At 41.5% G+C, this 19,975-nt stretch overlaps 1 protein-coding gene across 1 annotated transcript in view; it reads left to right on the top strand.

Annotated features, from left to right (window-relative positions):
• The first annotated feature begins 548 nt into the window (after positions 1-548).
• LOC119651721 (probable multidrug resistance-associated protein lethal(2)03659) overlaps positions 549-19,975 on the top strand; it is a 35,314-nt gene continuing 15,887 nt past the window's right edge. Inside the window, exons 1-2 of the mRNA XM_038055443.1 lie at positions 549-714; positions 19,732-19,962. Of these exons, the coding sequence (XP_037911371.1) occupies positions 635-714; positions 19,732-19,962 (311 nt within the window). The 5' untranslated portion in view covers positions 549-634. The remainder of the gene's footprint in view (positions 715-19,731; positions 19,963-19,975) is intronic.

Here is a 19,975-nt window from a genome sequence, read left to right as displayed (position 1 = left end):
TATTACGGAAAACTACATATCGTTCAGTGACGTATAAATTAAAAGAATTAACGTGAGATAAAATTTGCAGGTACACAATGGACGAGAAAAAGTTAATTAAATATCTAAATTATGTTCATAAATTGTTACTTTCAGATAATAAAATACATGTCGTTTCGGGAGACAGTTAACTTTATGGGGAGCTGAAGACAAAATATTTACTAAAAATATAAATACGTTTTGAAAATTTCCCAGGTTTCTTAAAGGGTCCCGAGAATTATCTAATTTTTCCGTGACGCTGGCAGCTTCCTTAGTTACAGACTTGCTTGTGACTAGGATTCCAGTGTTCACTACGTGCGGGTGGTGGGCACCCAGACCCCTTCCCAATCCGTTTTTGATGTAAACGTTTCAATATGATATAATATGACTAGTCCGCGATTTGAATTTCAAATAGATGGAGGGTCGAGAATGATTACATAGCCATGCTAAAAACAGCTTTTTATTGCATGTTTTATATACATGCTTATATGCAAGTGCGTTGTATAAAAGTGGCGAGCAATGGTTTGTAACATATAGTAATAGTTCAAATGTTAATGTAAAACCTCGTTTATGGATTAGAAGTATTCTTAGTGCGCCAAACAGTGGAGTTGTGAAGATGAACCGTAATATTAATAATAGTAAACGAAGTTCCAACCCCGTTGTTGGGGCGAATATCTTTTCTAAATGGAGTTTCTGGTATGTTGGGCTTTTCTGTGGTGTGTCGAGTTTCCAGTGAATTGTTTTCAAGTAACATGATGAAGTGTCAATTAAACCAATTAATTTGTTTGTCTGGTAATCATCGAAATGTCTTTACGTAAAATGTAAGATGAAATGCTAATTTATGCGTCCGCGCGTCAAGTCAGAGTGGCAGACTGCATACGTTTAATGTGAATAGAGTGGTATTACATGAGATACCCACGGTAGAGCCAGTTTGCGTTCGCTTACTAAGAATCAGGAATTCTTTTCATTAGTTCCAATAGATATGTCAGTATTCTTTCGCATAATAGAGTGCATCAACAAAATATCATTCACAGGCCTTACTTAATATGCAATAACAATTCTTACATACCTTGCCTAGGCCGAGAGTTTCAAAACCGATTTGGCGTCCTTATTAAGTGAGCGCTCCCATCGTCCTCTTGGTGCCCTTTAAAGCTGCTTTGTGCCCTGATCCCTGCGTCGCATGGACCTATTCTCTGCAGTGTTAGAAGCCTTAGGGATACTGTTGGATATAGCTGGTTTCATAGGTCATACAAATCAGCGTTGCAACGTATACACATTTTGAGTTCATATGCTGGTCACAGTGATTTTTCGTAGCAAAACACCGCTTGCATACGTCCACTGTGTTTAGTGATTTGATTACTGATGTCCATGTCTTACATACAAATATGCAATCGTTTTTGACATACATATATATGACGTTTGCTAAAAATGTTTCCTTATCCAATTTTTATGTTATTGAGAGGATTTTGGATTAAAAAACTATTACTCCCCACTGATGGTTATAGTGTGCTATTATAACTACAGTGTAACGAAAATTTAGCTTTTTCACATTACGCTTAGTATTAGGTATTGCAATCCTCTCCCAACCGGCAATACCGTCCGATATCCCAGTAACCACAGGTGGTAGTTTAGTCGGTAGTAGCCTGTGAGTATTCCAACTATGATTCTAAGACTATGCTGGGTAAGGTTCTAATAACCCCTAGGTTCACATGTTCCCATAAGCTCCCTGGAGCTTTCCATTCCTGGTAAGTAATGTCCAGTAGTGTTCTACCAACCTTCCTTTTTCCTTTCAGCCTTTCGGCCCTTTCTGATCCGTAGTGTTACTTTTCTACTGCTTTCACAATATCCAGAACCTAGCTATTTAATTTAATTAGGTATTCCCATACCTATTTAGGGTTTGCTTGGTTAGATCTGAAAATTTTGATAGGCACCTAGCTGTCGGAGAGGGTTGTAATGTTCAGCCTTCTATAGTGCTTTTAGAGGTTACACTAGGCACATCTGTCTTGGGCATGTACTTTGATTAATAATATACTGGTGCGTTTACTTATTGGTTCAAAATACATTTTCCTCTGGCCAATGATTAGTGCGTATTTGCTTGCTTTGAGGGATCCACCGATATCACGGGTAATCCGTTGACGTTTCCAGTACTGGTGCAGTATGCTTCCACTTCCACCTATCGCCTATTTGTATTATTTATTAGTATTTCTTCAAAAAGATGTCGGTCTACCGGTCTCAGGAGCGCAGATACGACACCCTCTTTTTCTACCTTTATATGTGAAGATACAGAGAAGTCAATTCTAACAGAACTTGCAAATATGCTATTGGACACGTAAGACACGAACCAGCAAGTGTTTGGAGTTTATATAACCCCTTGACTTTTGTACCGAGTTTAATTCTGTTCGGCAAGATTACCCTACCGAGGCCGTGCTATTGTATTATATTATATATCCAACCTAGTATTTTCGCGGTGCCCCCCTATTTCTTTCCTGCCATAGACCTGAGATCGTTAAAACTGTTTACAGCTAGCAGAGTTATCACTCGCTAGTGCCATACGTAAGTGACTCTTGGACATGTCAAGGTTTTGAAGTTCGTGGCTTGTTAGATGGTCGTTTTTGTTTCACTGTGAGCGAGGTTGCTTGACGTCCGAGTCCCTGTTCTACAATCGCCCGGTATTTAGCGAGGCCTTTTTCATATCGTCCACTGTCAGTATCAGCCACCTTATTCTTTGTAATTTTCGAAGTCTTGCAGAATATGCATAATCTTCTGGTACTGGTGGAGCATGACTTCAATGAGCCATTGTCTCTTCGTTGATTTCCGGTGTGAGATTGTCGGGCCTTGTTTCTTTGGGGATAACCGGCGTCAATGGTTTTGGCGTAGGAGTACTGTGGCTGTTACTCGCTATGCGGGGGTCGGTAATAGTGATTTCCAAGCTAGCTAGTAGCTAGTTCGTCTGCTTCTGGACATCTCTGTTGTTTGTTTCAACAAAACGATGGTACAGCTGGCATCGACTGGACTGATCTCGACGGTTACTGTCCCCTGACTTGATACCAGCTGCTCGTTCTCCGATGATGCACCTAACAACCTCTTCTTCATCTATCGTTAGTTAATTGGTTTTTAAATTGGATTCCATGTCTTGGTGGTGGGGTATAAGAACTAGTGGTATAGACTTTTTGGGAATGCATTTCAAGAACTACGTAGATCCTGTGCTCATTATACTCGATAAATGTCCTTAGTTAGTGCATTTTTGTACTTTGACCAGTCTATGTGTTGTTTTGTTCAGTTGAAGAGTTTTTGAATTTCTGTCCTCATCTGGACTTTGTTCCACCGAGGTACATTCGCGGAGCTAGACTCATTCCTTTTAAGGATGACTCCGTTCAAGTCTTCAGCCATTGTTTCCAATTCTGCTCGGTATCTACTTGAGAATTTCCCTTGTCCAATTTGCCTTACTATGCAATTCAACACAGAGAGTTCCGTCAAAATTTGCCAGTTTCTTAGTAGACCACTAATAAGAAGATTCACGACGGTTATAGGTAGGACTTCTTACGTGATGCTAGGAACTTGGACACCTAGAACGTGGCAAGTATAGTATCTGACTGATAGTATTTTGCATTGGAACTAAGAGTGGTAGAATTTGTTACTTCATTCCTGCGGACAACAGATCTATATTCAGTACGCCCAAGGTTCTTGAGTTAATGCTATTCCAACATTAATATTGGAAATAACCTTTGAAATTAGTGCAGGTGCAGCTGTTGTATGGTGAGATTTATTTACCTTCATGCTCGTGCTTTTGATGCCTCATCATTCATTCAGGGAATTTGGTAGGTTGTGCTTAGGAGATACATCCAAACTGCGTTTCTGGGTTTTTCGTGTGCATATGCGTTGGGATATTACTGAATCTATAGCTGATGTAGTATTTGCCTTTTTCGCCACAGGGGCGCATTGAGAGTCGATGAGCTTCGAGTTTCGTCATCATATGTTCTTCCGATATATTATCCCCGAAATCGATTACTTCAACCGGGTAACTTGAATAAAATCACTACTACTATTATACGTGAGATGCTGGCTTAAAATTAGAACAGGGTTCGATCAGGAGTCTATCTTTCGGATGAAAACCAGAAGTGGGCTTTTTCCTTGGGATAATATACAATGTTCCTTGGAGCTACGATTTATTTGGTCGTAAGGGCAGCACTCTGGAAGATTGAAGAGCGATTGAACAACTGGCTCGTTGCAATCTACAGCGATAATCAAGTTGTGTTGACAGGATTGAGCAGGCCCCTGATCACCTCAAGAATCGTTCCGAAATTTAGAAATTGTATGAATTCTATTTCTAAAAGTGGATTTAATGTTTTCCTTGACGTACCCGGAAGCAATAGGAGTGTCAGTTCATAATGACAGGTGGGAGAACCTGCATGCTGTTAGATATGCTAAACTTTTCCTAAGGACCAAACAAATATATTAAAAAGTGTACTGTTGCAATTCTAGTAGGCCATATATGTTCAGAATAAGGATTCTACAAGATGAAAAATATCCATCCTGTAGTGAGGAAGTGGGGTTCATAAAATATTTGCTATATGGTGCCCCGCCTATGGACGCATTAGGTATCAGATTGCTATGGAATTTAGGATTTGACAGGGGCGTCGAGTATAATAGAATTATAAAATTGCGGTCTGAGTGCTCAGAGATTATGCCTCGCTTCCACCTCGTATATGCACACAGATTACATGCTTTGATTTCATACTACTAACTCCTGATATCTCTGAAGGAATGACTAATGACGACGTAAGGAAATTTGTAAAAACCTGCTTTGCAGCCATGCCACTGTTTTTACTTGGTTGGGGTTTGTGGGGTGCACGTATCTCGCACTGAGAAGTGATGAAATGTGATTTTTGTTATAGTTCAACCTGGATGCTTCTGATGATATCGCCTTCTATTATCATGATTTCCAAAATAAAGAATTAAAATCTTCATGGAAATTAGTCAAAGCAGCGCTAAAGTTTCCAATATTGGCACAGGTCAATATGCAGGATAAACTGAAGCACATGATATTCTTGCAAGAACAAAACTGTTTTCTTAAAGCATTGCCAGTAGGAGTGTTTTGTCAGATAGAAGGGATAAAGGGGATAGTTGTGGGGAACTCTGGGAAAACAGGAAACTGGACTGGAAACGAGCCAACTGGCGCAAACATGGTGTCGCTGAGACAATAAGAGTGTATCACTTATTGAGTGGCACAGCTTCCTTAGGCAGTAGGCGATTGTGAAATTCTGTTCGCGGAAGGTGCCAAGAACAGAATCTTCATCAGTGTTTTGAGCGGCAAAGCATCCCTGCTGTGGTGGTGTTCGTCAAGAAGGCGCCAGACCCGGCCTTCATCGGAATTTATGCTCACCAAAGAACTGGTAAGATTGACCGTTCTGATGATGGCTTAGAACGAATATTGCGAAAACGGGCGGTGTGAATTAGTAGTACAATGCTTCGAAATGAACTGCAAATTAAGCGTTTCTGCACCTAAGTGGGGTCGTCATTAGATATTAGCAAATCAAACAGTGGTGCACCCAGTCCCACAAATTCCTCACAAAAAAAATTACTTTGAAGCGTCAGTTTCTGGTTTCCCACTTGTTTTACTTAAATTATTTTATTTACGTGGCATCAACATAATTTAGAAAAATGAAATATGATTATTCTGTTAGTCTTTTATCAATGCAATTACAAATAGCAATGAATCAGCAATGAATTTTCCGCAATGGTTGCATAGAACTGAATATGGCGTGGAATAAATTATATTCAAGTACCGCGTATGAAAGAATATTACGATACTATGCACACATAGTAAATAACAGAGACATATAAACTAAATTACATTACAAAATAGGAAATATAGTAAAAATTATTCAAAATTGACATACCTAGTTAAATAATTAGGTATTCAGCCACGGTAAAGTGGAATGATTAATTAGAAGCTACGCGTTTTATTTTATTTATATGAGTTCTTTTTACATAATTCAGCTGTATATAATGTTTCCGTCATTTTTAAGATTTTGTGGAGAAGAAAATTTTATACAAATCGGTTCACTGCCTGCCTGTTTGTTATTTTTGGGTTAGGGAAATCCACCATGGATAATTATCTGTAATTGAGGATGCGCATACCGTCTACAGCCTCCCAAAATTTTCTCCATAATCTTTCCGATCGACCACGGTTCTGGTGTTGCTTCGCGAGGCTGTTTAGTTTTTAACCTTAGATGAATTAGCTGTGATTGCTTTGTGCAATGTTAATTCTAGTAGCTTCCCTTCTATACCTTCGTTTCGTTCGGAACTTTAAATCAGATTTTTGCTTGAGCTTTCAAGTCCGGGTTAATTGAAAAAACGTATTCTGCATCTTCGGCTTCACCTTCGCAGGTAGGAAATTTTGGTCTAATATCCGAGCCTATTAGAGGCACTTCCTATATTCATAGCATCCGCTTAGGAATTAAATCAAGCCATAACTCCTCTTGCTTTGGTACTTATGTTTGGGCTAAGTCTATGTGTTTACCAACCATTCTTCGCCTGGTCTCATGCTGTTTGCCACGCCGTCAATGACCTTAATCGTTCACTTTGATTGCTTAGGCTTACGTCCGGTTACTCATACCAACGGCTTTCCTCATTGGCTAGAATATCCACCGGGATCATCCCTGAAATTGCGCGCACCATGTTCGGAAATCACTTAGTCGGCACACAGTTTGGAGTTGTCTTCAATTTTCTAAGATGTTTACATAGATGCCCACACTGGTGCGGCGTAGAGGAGAGCAGAGCTGATGACTGGCAATAATAGAAACTGTCAGTTGTGTTTCGGGCCGCCTAAATTTGGCAGTATCCTTGTTAATATTAAGCCGATGGTAGCTGCTTTCTGCGCAATTAGTTTTGGATGGAGTTTAAAGCTTAACTACTAGCTGAAAGCTACTCCTAGGTATTTCAGTGATAGCTGAGAGCGAATATGCTCGGTAAGCTTCATCCCGAAATCTTGAAACCAGATCGTCTCGCTCGCAAAGATCTCTATTTGGTCGGCATGATGGTATGTTATGACTATCCCGACGTCATTTACGGATTCGACGGGACTTGTTTAGCAACTGTGAGCCGTAGAACGCAATCATATTTTATGTTCCATAGTAGAGGGCCCAGAACAGGCCTGAGGAACAATTGTCGTTATATTGTATGTCCTCGACATTTCGTCGGAATCATTTCACTGGCAGTTGGGACAGCATTTCTGAGAGTTTACTCTACTTGGCATCTCAGCATGGCTTGCTCTGTATATTTGTTGGGAGAACTGCGATGCCCTATTTACAGCCGCTCCAGTAAATTCGGCATTCACCCGCAATTGCTACTCTGGGTCGCTTATCAGTGGTAATATATCGATATACATGCATATATCCGACAATTCTCGTTGTTACTGTGCGTATTCCTTCCGCCGATTTGTCAGTGCAGCTGCTACACTAGCGAGTCATTCACGAAAGTAAGATCAAGGGCGGATCCTAGTTCTCCACGCCTATACGTGTTTACATTTCTAACATTTGGTCAGAGTGATGTTTAAGCAGGAGTAAACTTCAAGTAAAGTTTATTCGTTTCTCTGTCCAGGTGTTGAAGTCGCAGCAATAATCTTGGGGTTGTGCTCTCTAGCGTCTTTCGCTAGTCTGTCCAGCTTGTTGCAATACTATGGTATTGCAACGCTTAGTGCGGCATAAAAGTTGTAAAAGTAGAGTTCATCCATCTTAGCCTTCATAGAGCCTTAATCGCGATGCTTCATTATTTGCCGCAAAGCTCAATTTCCACAGTTGCATATAGTACCTTTTCCATTTACGTGCGATTGCCTTACGTCTTGTTAGAGATTTTTGTATTGTTCCCAGACAATAGTAAAATCGATCTCCGTTTATAGTCTTTCTGTGATAGCACATGTTGAGCAGGTTGGTAGTGCTTGGAATTCAACTGGGCACCTGATACTGCATTGTTATATGATTGCGATCGCAACCCATGATTTGTCTACATAGAAGACAGTGAGGATTCTTAGTGCAGTCCTACGCAAAATGATTTTGCTCTCCACATTTTCAATACAGCTTCGATCTGTCGATAAGCTTGCGCAATCCTTCGCCATTTGTCTGAGTCCGAGGCGTTTAAAGCATCTCTTTGGTGGATACTGCGTAGCCTGCACATGATCGAACCGATGCGAACTTTACCTGCAAATACAACTTTCTTAGTTGGCGTCATTGACATAGTTAGGATAGCGACCTCGTCGAGATCTTTGGATGGTGGCTTAGTCACGGAGTGAGACTTCTATATTCTTTTAGAGATCGATGTGCTTTTCTTTGATAATTCGAACAGCAGTTGTCCTTTTTGTGGTAGCCTTATTCACATAGCATTGTCGCCGAACACTTACAGTACGGGATCTGGGTACCTTGCGTAGAATATCAGCTAGCACATGCCCTCTTCTGCTGTTATTACCAATGCGGTTTTTTCCGAATCTGCGTGATCTCGTTACTTTTTTAATTTGACCCGAACCCGACTTGGACGTAGTCCTTTTAGTTGTTGTCTGTCGCTGTCGCAGCATTAGCCGCAGCTTTGGTAAGGAACCATTCTGTTTAAGGTTTTATGTGAAACAAGCATGGGTAATATCGTTTTAAGTGGAGTTTAACTTCTTTTCATCGAATATAGTCAAATCAAAGATTTCGATTAGTACTTTCCAACGCTGGTCTCATTTTTAATATTTGATCGAAGGGGGGGGGGGGGCGAAGTACTGCAAAACGTCAATTTTTGGGATTAGCTTCCACGGGACCCTCCGAAAGCGGGTTCCGATTAGATCCCTCCTGTGGAGCAACAAAGGTGGCGATCCTCCATCCGTCGCCGTTTCGTTAGACAATGTTAGGCAAACTTTGCTAAGTTGATGGTCCGCATATGATTTTTGATGATGTGTTGCACATTACTTCAGCTGCATAATCAGATAGCCCAACCTGGTCAGCTCCCTAATTTTAGCTGGATTCACGCCTATATTGATATGTCAATTCTACTGTTGTGAATGTGGCGCCTTGGTTGTAGTTAGAAAGCCGAAACAAGATTAAATTTTCCTTTAATGTCGAAAATGATTTTTTATTTCCTATATACCGATATTTCGAGGACCAGTTGTCCTCTTCCTTAGTGAGTTTCTGTCTAAAACTAGACTATACCGATGTTCACTAGACCATACTGATATTTCAAGAGCCACGGAGTATCGGTATATGGGAATAAAAAATCTGTTTCGACATTATAGGAAAATTGAGTCCGTTTCTAGTTTTCTAACTTGATTACGCCATCAGGTATGAGCCGGGTTATTTGATTTTTGGTCGCGTTGGGTTTTTTTGCTCGTTGGCTAGATCCACACGTAATTTTCCGTTGTCAGCGCCTCACCATTGAGCTCGGGCAGTGGAAAACACGTGCTGTGGATCTTCGGGAACTCCATTGCAGTTTGGACAATCAAGTTTAAACCTGCAGAGGTACTGTCGATATCCTGGATTTCCCACAAGATACTGGATGAGATGATAATTGACCTCTCTATGATCCTTGTCCAAGTACCCCTTAATAGTAGGTATCAGCCTGTATGCCGAACGATCTTTCCCTTTTCGATCGTTGTTACCACCTATTTATAGAGCTCTCTTTTTCGGTATTCTTCGTCTGTGACAAAGTTGAGATGGACTTGCCGTTATGTGTATATGGTCGTTCATCATCCAGGGTGTCAATCGGCACCATAGGCATAGGGTAAAATGGAGCTCAGCATCCTGTAAAGGTAAGTATATTTTGTTACAAGCATACTATTGGCTGACTGCCACACGCATCTTTCTCAGAAACGTTGATGCCTGCCACCCATATGCACACTCTAGGTGATATCGTTTTACGCTAAATTTAAAGGCGCCCCCATATATGCGGAAGGATGGTGAGCTTTTTTTCACCGACTATATCTGTGTGAAATGAAAGGCGCCAATTGCCACTTTCACAGTTTTGACATGAGTTTGAAGATGGGGAAATGCCCTAGAGGAAAGTAAGCATTCTTAGAAACTACCGACCCAAAAAATCTGTCAAACATTAAGATATTGCCCTATACGACATCCATTATATTATTATATGGTGCCATTCAGCTCTTGGTGGGTAATAGCGTGCCAAACACGCCTACGTGCCATTGTACACAGTCCTTCCAAAACTTCCCGAAACGTTTGCACTCCTGTTTTACGCCAAGTGCTCTCTGGGCGATCCACTGGCCCACCCCTTTGGGAGAGTGGATTCAACTGCATGGCGCAATCAGCGATGGAATTGTTATCCCTCCGTAATCTGTGGCGTATATGCTGCTACTTCCGCCTTTTGTTCATCACGTTCACAAATAACTGCTCTCTGAACCAAACCTTCGGAGTGGTTCTTGAGGAATTCCAGGATCATTTTAGCCATTATCTTTGCGACGGGATGGAGGATGAATAGTTCTGCGGAGAGGCTGGCAAGTCCAAAACTAGTTTCCGCATATTAGGGTTACAAGGCATTTCATCCACAAAAGGCAGAACTTCGCTAGATGTAAGACGGTTGAAAACCATGCTGGAGTAGTTTTCTGTTAACGTCCGGCCGGGATTATCGGGAGACTTACGTCCACCTGTAAGTTACTTCATGATGCGGTATCGTACATCCAGAAGATCACTGGTTAGAGGTTAGTTGCCAGTCAGTTGAGAACCAATTGAACCAATTATAGCGGGCTCTCTGTTTGAAAAATGTGCCAGTAATGATGTGGTCGTGGAAGCTGTGGAAAGTCGTAGACCTCTTCCCATTGTTACTATTGTCCCCAACACTGTGTTTGCCCATCACATGTGGAAAGCCGTAAATCTCTTACCATTATTATTATTGTCCCCAACACTGTGTTCGCTCATCACGTGTTTGAGGAAGGTGTTATCAAAGTCTGCCTTGGCATTCAGACCTCTATCACGATTGCGATATATTTTTTTGGACTACATTGAGTTGCTCAAAGAAAGCTTCCTTTTTTCCCTGCATTGGAAGTCTCTGTTGCTGCATAGCACTACGCTGCTGAGGTGTTCCTACTGTCTGGAATCTAACAGTTAGAATTCTATCCGATATTGGTTCCAAGGATAAGGAGGCGCAGTTAGCGGATGCAGCAAGCATTGATCCGATTTCGAAATACCGCTTAATTTTGGCAGACCTGCTGCACAATAACACTGTAGTAGTGCGGGGGCGAGAGGAATTCTCTTCCCATAATGCCCAGGCTGTATTTCTGAATTTGGATCAACCGAGATTTCTGGGGAGCTTCGATACCGTCATTGAGAAGCGTTTGCCCATTGCAAAATCCACTTATAATTCGTTGAAGAAAGCCAAAACTCGTATCCAACGATCAGTTCGATTTCGATGCATGGTTGCCATTTCACAAGCATGCTAGCCTACAAATTTACATGCCTTTTAGTCGTCTTTTAGGACAAGCTGGGAATACTTTGAGTAAATTCTACCACCCCAAAACTCATAGAGGAGGGAATTGACTACCGCAAGTTAATTTAAAGTACCATTAGCCAGGGTGGGGTTGATCCTCGCTTTTTCACTTAAGTGCCACGGGGCTATACGACCTTTTAGACTATTATGACACTTCCTCCGTTCTCTTGCAAACGGGCTTGGGACGTCAAAGTCGGAGTTGTTTACAATATTGCTGAAAATCTCCAGGAGTTCTTTTCTTAACGTTATTTCGATGTTGGAGAATGGTTGGAGGCAATCGTCGTAGCGTCCTCCTTAGGGAATAATCTCTGGATAATCTCTAGGAAGAAAGCGAAATATATGATTCATGAATGAGTGATAATTTAATTTCACCCCTTCACATGAATTTGTATTGGCCTCTGGTTATAGATGGTCAATTCTTCTCACTGACCTTCGGACAGTATAAATGGCTGACATTGTATTCGAAGGTTCGACAATTAACCCGCAGCTGGGTTTCCTAATCGAGAATTAGTATAGCCTTTGATTTCATGGGTCGTTTAAAGTCGCCATGTACTCCTTTAAATTAGGGGCTCTTCCTAAGGCTTATTATTCTGATCTACTTTTGCAGGCCAGCTTGGCGTCTATATCATTTCTGAGTATGCAGTCTCTAAGTTGTTTAGGTTATTTTTCGGATGGAGGACGGTTGTCTGATAACCTCTTCGGGAATCGAATCCCCGTTCCCAACAGATATTCACTTCAGAAGACAATAGCATTCGGTATTCATTAGTGAACTTTCCCACGGTGTAACACCGCTTGAAGGCAACGGTCAGAATAAAATCGGCGAGAGCAATCAGTAAAGTCAGTAAGATTAGTATGTCCAGCATGTTCTGGAACTCCCACATGCGCCCACAGGTGTGCCATTCCAGCTGTTCGCTAGTCTGCTGGATTGTTTATAATATTTGGGGTTTTCGATTCCTCAAAAGGTTGGTAGTATTCCTTTCCCCTTGTTTTAGAGTTTCTGCGCGGTCTATGCCTTGAAGCAACAAAACAAGGCTAATGCTTGCTTAGCTTTGCCGAGAAAGCATGGTTTGCATTTAACAGTCCGCTACTATAAAACGGAAGGAGAGATGTACTTAAAGTTAACGTAAACAAATTCCAAGCTTAGGGTAGGACTTCCTTTGCTCGTTTAACAACTACAGTGGCTCAAACGCATAATCGGACAAAGAATGCTCTAAGCTTTGAACTTAATAATTTGTATTAAATTATAAGTTTTTTTCTCAAAATTTATATGGAGCCCTTAGATAATAAACTCACCTTTCAACAGATGTATATAACGTAATACATTTTCATTCAATATTGTTATAAAAAATAGAAAAAAAACAAGGAATAGACAAAAAATCACATCAAACGAATAATCGGACACAGACAAATCGGCAGAATTTCGCTAAATAATGTTACTCCCTCCCTGGAATGATTTGTTACAGATAGGTACAAGTTTGCATAAGTTGGGATTCAAAGGCATTATTCAAGTTTTTTTCGAAACGAAAAGAATATGTAAACAATGACCGTCGGTGCCACAACAAAGAACTCTTCAAATATGTCACTTAAAATAAAGCTACATAAAGTGGGTAAAACTGTCTGAATTATCGGAAATTTTTTTGTGGAAGCCACTTTACTATTTAGACGTTATAAAACGTTATAACTAAAAATTTTCAAATTCAAAATAAGAGCAGAACTGCTCAAGGGGAAAAATCAAAGATCATGATGAGCGGGGTACTCTAAAAAGATGATAATAAAAATATTCTTTAACGGCAAATGAATTGGAAAATATAGTCCAAAACGATTTGGATTTGGATATTTGTGCAGAAACGGTTGAAAACTTTCTTGGGAAATATGATTTTCATGGTAAAATAGGTGGAAAAGCGCCATACATCAGTCAGAAAAAAAGTTTCACGGCTTTAGCTCTGTAAAGAATATTTTAATAAGCATATTGACCTTTGGGAAACGGTAAATACCAGAAACATTTTTAATTCAATTCTGATGAGAAAAGATATATGTGGCGGAAACCTTATACAGAGTTTTATTCACATAATATTCGGGCCACTATCAAACGTGATGGAGAGTCAGTGTCAGCATGAGGGCGTTTGGAATGGAATATTCATTTTAGGGACAATAAAATGGATAAATATCAACATTTACACATTTTAAAGCAAAATGTGAGACAAAGTGCTGAGGAACTACCATAGATGTATTGGATAAATTCGCCCTCTATCAGGACGATGATCCCTGGTACATTCACTATGTTTCTGGAATGTGGCTCATCACTGCCCTAAATTTCTAAAAATACCTATGCTGTCATTGGCGGCTTTAAAGTCGATGAAAAATGATGCAACCTATTGCCATATTCCAACAGTTTATTCATCGCTTGCCACACAGGGAATCTGATCTGTTGCTAATTTTCTTGGCGTATGGGGCTATCCGGCTTAGCAAGATAGCGGAGTATATCTTATAGATGGTACTCAGCAACGTGTTATTTCATAATTGCTGATTATGTGATATCTCCCTTTTTATGTATGGGGCAGATAATGCCTTGTTGCCAGTCACCAGGCATTTAAGAATATAGAGAAGTTTAAGGAAGCTATTAAGCAGTGGAACAATATTTCTCCAAAATTTGGTGCATATCTTGTGCGCTCGATGCTCCGTCGATTCGAAGCAAAGATAAAAGCAAAAGTAAATGTTTTAAAATATTGAAGTTTCGTATTTGAAGCGTTTGTTCGATTATTCGTCTGATTTAGATTGTTTTTATGTTTTGCTGTAACGTTTTTTATAAGGATGTTTTATAAAAATATATTATGTTTTACACTTCTCTTGAAAGGTCGGTTCTTTGTCTAAAAGATAAATAAAAAAAAAAAATTATAAATAAGTACAAAAAGCATGTTCAAAACATGAATCACTTCTTCATTTTCTTCAGCTTTTGTCCCTTTCACAAGCGGGGTCGGCTCGTCGTGATCGGTTTCGCCATTTGGCTCTATCGAATGCCTGATCTGGGTGCAATCTCGAGGCTTTTAAATCCCCATCAAGCTTACCAAGTCACAGTTGTTTAGGCCTGCCTTTTGGTCGTTTACCATCGACTTCGATGTTCTCGTTAACACGAATTGCGTGACCATACCATCGAAGACGCCTCTTTCGCAACTTTTCCACGATCATCGGTGCAATCCAATGCCGATCGGATGTAATCAAAACGTGTTACACCAATAGTCCAACATAACATCTTCCTTTATATCACCGCAAGACGCCGTTCATTGTCTTTTATAGTTGGCCAACACTCAGAACCATAGAAAGCGACAGGACGAACAACATTACGGTAAATTTTCAATTTCAGACGTTCGTTGATACGTCGATCACAAAGAATACCAGTTGTGGAACGAAACTTCATCCAGGGTGCGTTAATGCGTGAAGCAATTTCATAATGCAATTTTCCATTGGCTGATAGCATTGACCCGAGGTATTTAAATCGCTCAGTTCTGGGCAGATCACTGCAGCTGACAGTGATTGTGCCTGTTTCATGGGGATCGGTCGTCAAAAATTCAGTTTTGTTTAAATTCAATCTGAGACCGTGTTTCATGAGGCGATCATTCCATTTTTGGACAAGTTGCTCGAGATCATTTTTGCTATCAGATGCTAGGAAAACATCATCTGCATAAAGCAGTGTGTAGGGCGCTGGACGTTGGATATCCCATGTGTCCATAACAAGAAGAAAGAGGAGTGGTGAGAGGGCGCTTCCTTGATGAACACCATCAGAGACACAAAGCGGTTTTGATACACCCGCCATGCTAGAGCAAACGAACCCAGCGCTAGAGTTCTTCTGGTACTAAGTGTTATCGTAAAGCATACCTCATGAGTTCATGTGGCTCACGGTCAAACGCTTTCTCTAGATCCAGAAAGGCAATGTAAAGAGGGCAATGGTTCTCACGATGTTTCTCCATGAATATGAGTAACCGCACAGCGTGTATTGCGTCAGTAGTTCCGCAGTTTTTGACAAATCTGGCTTGATCCACGGTTATTTCAACGATTTCGCGAATACGGTTGTCAAGAATGAGTTCAAAAATCTTCATAGTATGGGAAAGTAATCGAATTGGACGGTAATTTGAACATACTGCTGGATTACCTTTATGTTCCCTATGGGAACAGTGGTACTTTCTTGCCAGTCAGATGGTGTTCTTCCTTCCTGAATAACCCGATTAAAGAATTCATTGATCCACAGTGTTGGGTCCCAGCTCTTCGCTTTCCAGAGCTCAGATGTGATGTCGTCAGGTCCTGTGGCTTTCCACGATTTCATTCGTTTTATTGCCTCCTCGGCTTCAGTTGCGTTGACAGTTAGGTCCTTGAGGGTTTTACGTGAGGACCTGTCTGGAAGACTTAATGCCACGGTCTTCTTAGGGTACGGATTGTATTTGTGACCACAATGAAAGCCCCGCTGAGTCAAGCAAAAACGGTACCAGTCTATACCAAGTGCATGGCTTAGCATTCATACTGGTGGATGCAAGACATACCTAAATCTCTACCGAACTAAGGAGTACGGCACCCGCGTTGAAACACAACACCACGCCGAGGCTCGAAGGTCCCTTCTCGCTTCAGCATTACCATAACCCCCATGAAATAACAACCGAGCTGTACCCACATACAACGGGAGTTCCCCCGAAGTATGAGAGTCCAGGGGGTATCCCGGTTCCCATGGTACCAGTATACCCCTGCTAAGGTTTCGTGACCAATTTGCCACTTCAGATGAGTCCCCGTGCAGATTCGGGTCTGATCGCCCTGATTAGGCCTTTGGAGCATTCGAGTACTGCATCACGGCCGGCAAACCAAAGTGAGTACAGCGTCTCTCGGTGCCACCACTATGGAGTTTCTCCTCGGACACTTGGTCTTGGTTTGGCCGATAGCGTTGCCGCCCTATCTTCCTTACCGCCACCTCTGAGCACCCCCTCACGCTGACAGTGAAGCCCATAGTGTTTTACGTAGGCACCTGCCGTGAGACTTAATCCTACGGTCCTCTTAAGACAATACGGATTGATTTTGTGACCACAATCAGAGCCCCGCTCAGACAAGCAACAACGGTACCAGTCTATACCAAGTGCATGGCTTAGCATTCATACTGGTGGATGCAAGAATTACCTAAATCTCTACCGAACTATGGAGTACGGCACCCGTGTTGATACGCAACACCACGTCGAGGCCCGAAGGTCTCTTCTCGCTTCAGCACAACCACAACCACCATGAAACTCCCACTAGGGGGGCCAACCGCAAATAACCGAGCTGTCCTCACATACAACAGGAGTTCACCCGAAGTATCTGAGTCCAGGGGCTTTCCCGGTTCCCATGGTACCAGTATACCCCTGGTAAGGTTTCTTGACCAATTTGCCACTTCAGATGAGTCCCTGTGCAGACTCGGGTCTGATCGCCCTGATTAGGCCTTTGGAGCATTCGCCTACTGAATCACGGCCGGCAAACCAAAGTGATTACAGTGTCTCCCGGTGCCACCCACTATGGAGGTTCTTCTCGGCCACTTGGTTTTGGTTTGGCCGATAGGGTTGCCGCCCTATCTTCCTCGCCGCCACCTCTGAGCACCCCCTCACGCTGACAGGTAGAACTGGTCCAAATGTCGGCAATGATTGTGAAAGTGGAGGATGAGCAAATTCTTCAGTTGAAATCTGCTCGAAGTATTCTCGCCACCTATCCGTTGCGGCTCGACGGTTGGTAAGCAAAGTACCGGTTTTGTCATTAGCGCAACAGAAGTGTTCGATATCCTGTGTACGTTCGTTACGGCTTTTAGCGAGTCGATACAGCTCTCTCGCGCCAACCCGAGTGTCCAGTTTATCGTAAAGATTTTTGTAATGGTTTGATCGGGTGACAGCGACCGCTTTCTTTGTTTCCCGGTTAGCATTCTTATAAATTTTCTAATTAGCAGGCGTTTTATTGTCGAGAAATCTGTGGTAGAGGCGTTTCTTTTCACGGACCTTCAATTCAACATCATCATTCCAAAGCCAAGCATCTCGCTTACCCGGCTTGGTGACCCCGAGGTTTGCAGAAGCCGCTTTGTGGATGGTGCCATTCATTTGGTTTCACGATTCTTCCACATTCTTAGTGGTCGGTAATCGTATGAGTGAGATCGTTTCTTCTTTCTTCTCGCCAAATAGCCACCATTTGATGCGCCGCGAGCCAGTGCATTCCTCACGCTGTTTTATCGGTGGCTTAATTCGCAGGACGGCAATCAACAGCCGATGTTGAAGTGCGATTGTCTCATCGGGAACGACTTTGCAATCAGTGACGGTGATAAAATGTCGGCGTTTTATGAGAATATAATCGATTTGCGTTTTACTGTTCCCACTGTAAAATGTAGGAAGATGAGACAATCGTTTGATGACCCATGTATTCATGAAAAATCGATTATACGTTCGCTACCCTCATTGCGCTCTCCGAACCCCTTTCCCCCATGGCACATGTTACCGTCTGCCTTTTCACCCACATGATAATTAAGGTCGCCGGCAATAATAATATAGTCGTCAGAAGGCACCTGACAAGTCTTATCATTGAGCAGTTGCCAGAAGGCATCTTTCTCGGCATCAGGTCGACCTGTCTGTGATGCGTACGCGGTGAAGAAGTGAATAGTGCGATCAGCTAATATAATGGTGAGCTTCATCAGCCGATGGTCAAATCGTTTGACTTCTTTAATGGTATCACGAAAACCCTCTGATATGGCATTGCCAACACCATATTGAGTGTGTGGGTTACTAAAATAGGGAAGTTTATAGCCATTTTTACTGCGTTCGCGTTCAATGTCGCAGCTTTTGCCACTAGACCATCGAGTTTCTTGGAGAGCGCAGATATCAATGCGCCTTTTCCAAAGGGCTCTTGCGATTTCCTCCTTCTTTCCAGTTAGGGTACCAACATTTAGCGCAGACATGTATTTGTTTTGTTTGTTTTGTTCGGACTAACTTGCTCACGTCCTGACACCGTCCATGCGTCAAGAATGTCATGCTTGTAAAAACATTGTATGCATTTTGTTGGTCGGCCTGCCGCGGGACCTGTCACCAAGAGAGATCAGGTAGGATTTAGCATAGTGAAATAACTCCAACTATACTCTATTTATCTCTTTCCCTGATCTCAGCATTTTATTTTTATTTTACTGAGGATAGAACAGAGTACGTTGCCTCAAACCCTCCTCCTTTACTTGGGCTTGGGACCCGCATACTATGTTAATAGCATGGCGGAGTTAACATGAATCACTATTTGCCCGATTATTCGTTTGAACCACTGTACGTTGATGGACAGAATCAGTAAGTTTCTGAGCTATGAGGAATACCCAATTCCAAGTTTTAGTCATCGGAGTTTTCGTCGCGGAAGTGTTTTCAAATAATGCAATCTAATCCTCATGTTTGCGATACACGCTGGTGGAACTCACAAGTGACAGTGACCTTAGTACTGGCTATACTATGCAATGAACTCACTTTTTTGGAACAGGCAGTTTAGTCTAGACCTGTATGTCTTGGAAGACGTCTTTAAAATGTTGAAGCTAAAAATTTACATAATGATTCGACGATTGAGGACGCGCACAGTTGAAGAAGAGTTTGGATTTTTCTGGAAGTTTAAGGAGGTCATCAAGTATGAAGGCCGTTTTTTTCGCTTTCTTTAGATTTTTTTTTGTGAAGAACCGGTTAAAGTTACAAATACGAATTTTTCACCATGTATTCATTAATATATTGAATAAGTCGTGAGAATTTCAAAGAATTTCGTTGGATAGATTTTGGGCTATGGTGGCAGCCGATTTTCAACATGCAGTTTCGAGAAAAACACATTTAAAATGTGAAATGCGATTTTTAAACATAAAATCTTAACTCACCATTAATAAGGTTTCTTGAAGAAACACATGTAAAGCCTTGTCTTCAATTCTTATGATTCTGGCGAAGTCATTCGAACGTCATTCGGACCGATAAATATGAAGCACTATAATTTCTGAACGACTCCGAATATCAAAAAATCACTTTGCTCATATATCCTACGCTATATCTAGATACAATTGATGCCAAAAAACCCTTAAAAGAGTATCTTAGTGTAAAGGTGAGAACTGGCGTGGCCTGCGATTAGGTGCATGCATTTTGGAAATACGTTAGACTATATTTTGTAAAAAGAGTCTTAAACGTTTAACCTGGTCTCAATGCGGGAAACTTTTAAAATATTCCATTACTATTATTCATTTCTTTTTTCCAGGTGGATGAAAGACCTTTTCAAGAAAGGATATAAAGGACCGCTAACTCAAGATGATTTGTATGAAAATAAGCCCGCCCTTAATAGTCATCGTTTGACTAACAGATTCCAGGAATTATGGAATGAAGAGCTAGTGCGAAAAAAGCCAATTGTTTTTCGGGTGTTATTTCGGGCTTATGGGATGGCGTTGATTGTCATGGGAGTACTTTATTGTATGCTCGAAACAGGATGCAAGTAAGTAATGTCA

This window comes from Hermetia illucens, chromosome 3 (genome assembly GCF_905115235.1).
Source record: "Hermetia illucens chromosome 3, iHerIll2.2.curated.20191125, whole genome shotgun sequence".
In the NCBI taxonomy this organism is placed as follows: Eukaryota; Metazoa; Arthropoda; class Insecta; order Diptera; family Stratiomyidae; genus Hermetia; species Hermetia illucens.
The sequence above is the reverse complement of the archived record's forward strand: the minus strand, read 5'-3'. Positions and strand labels throughout refer to the sequence as shown.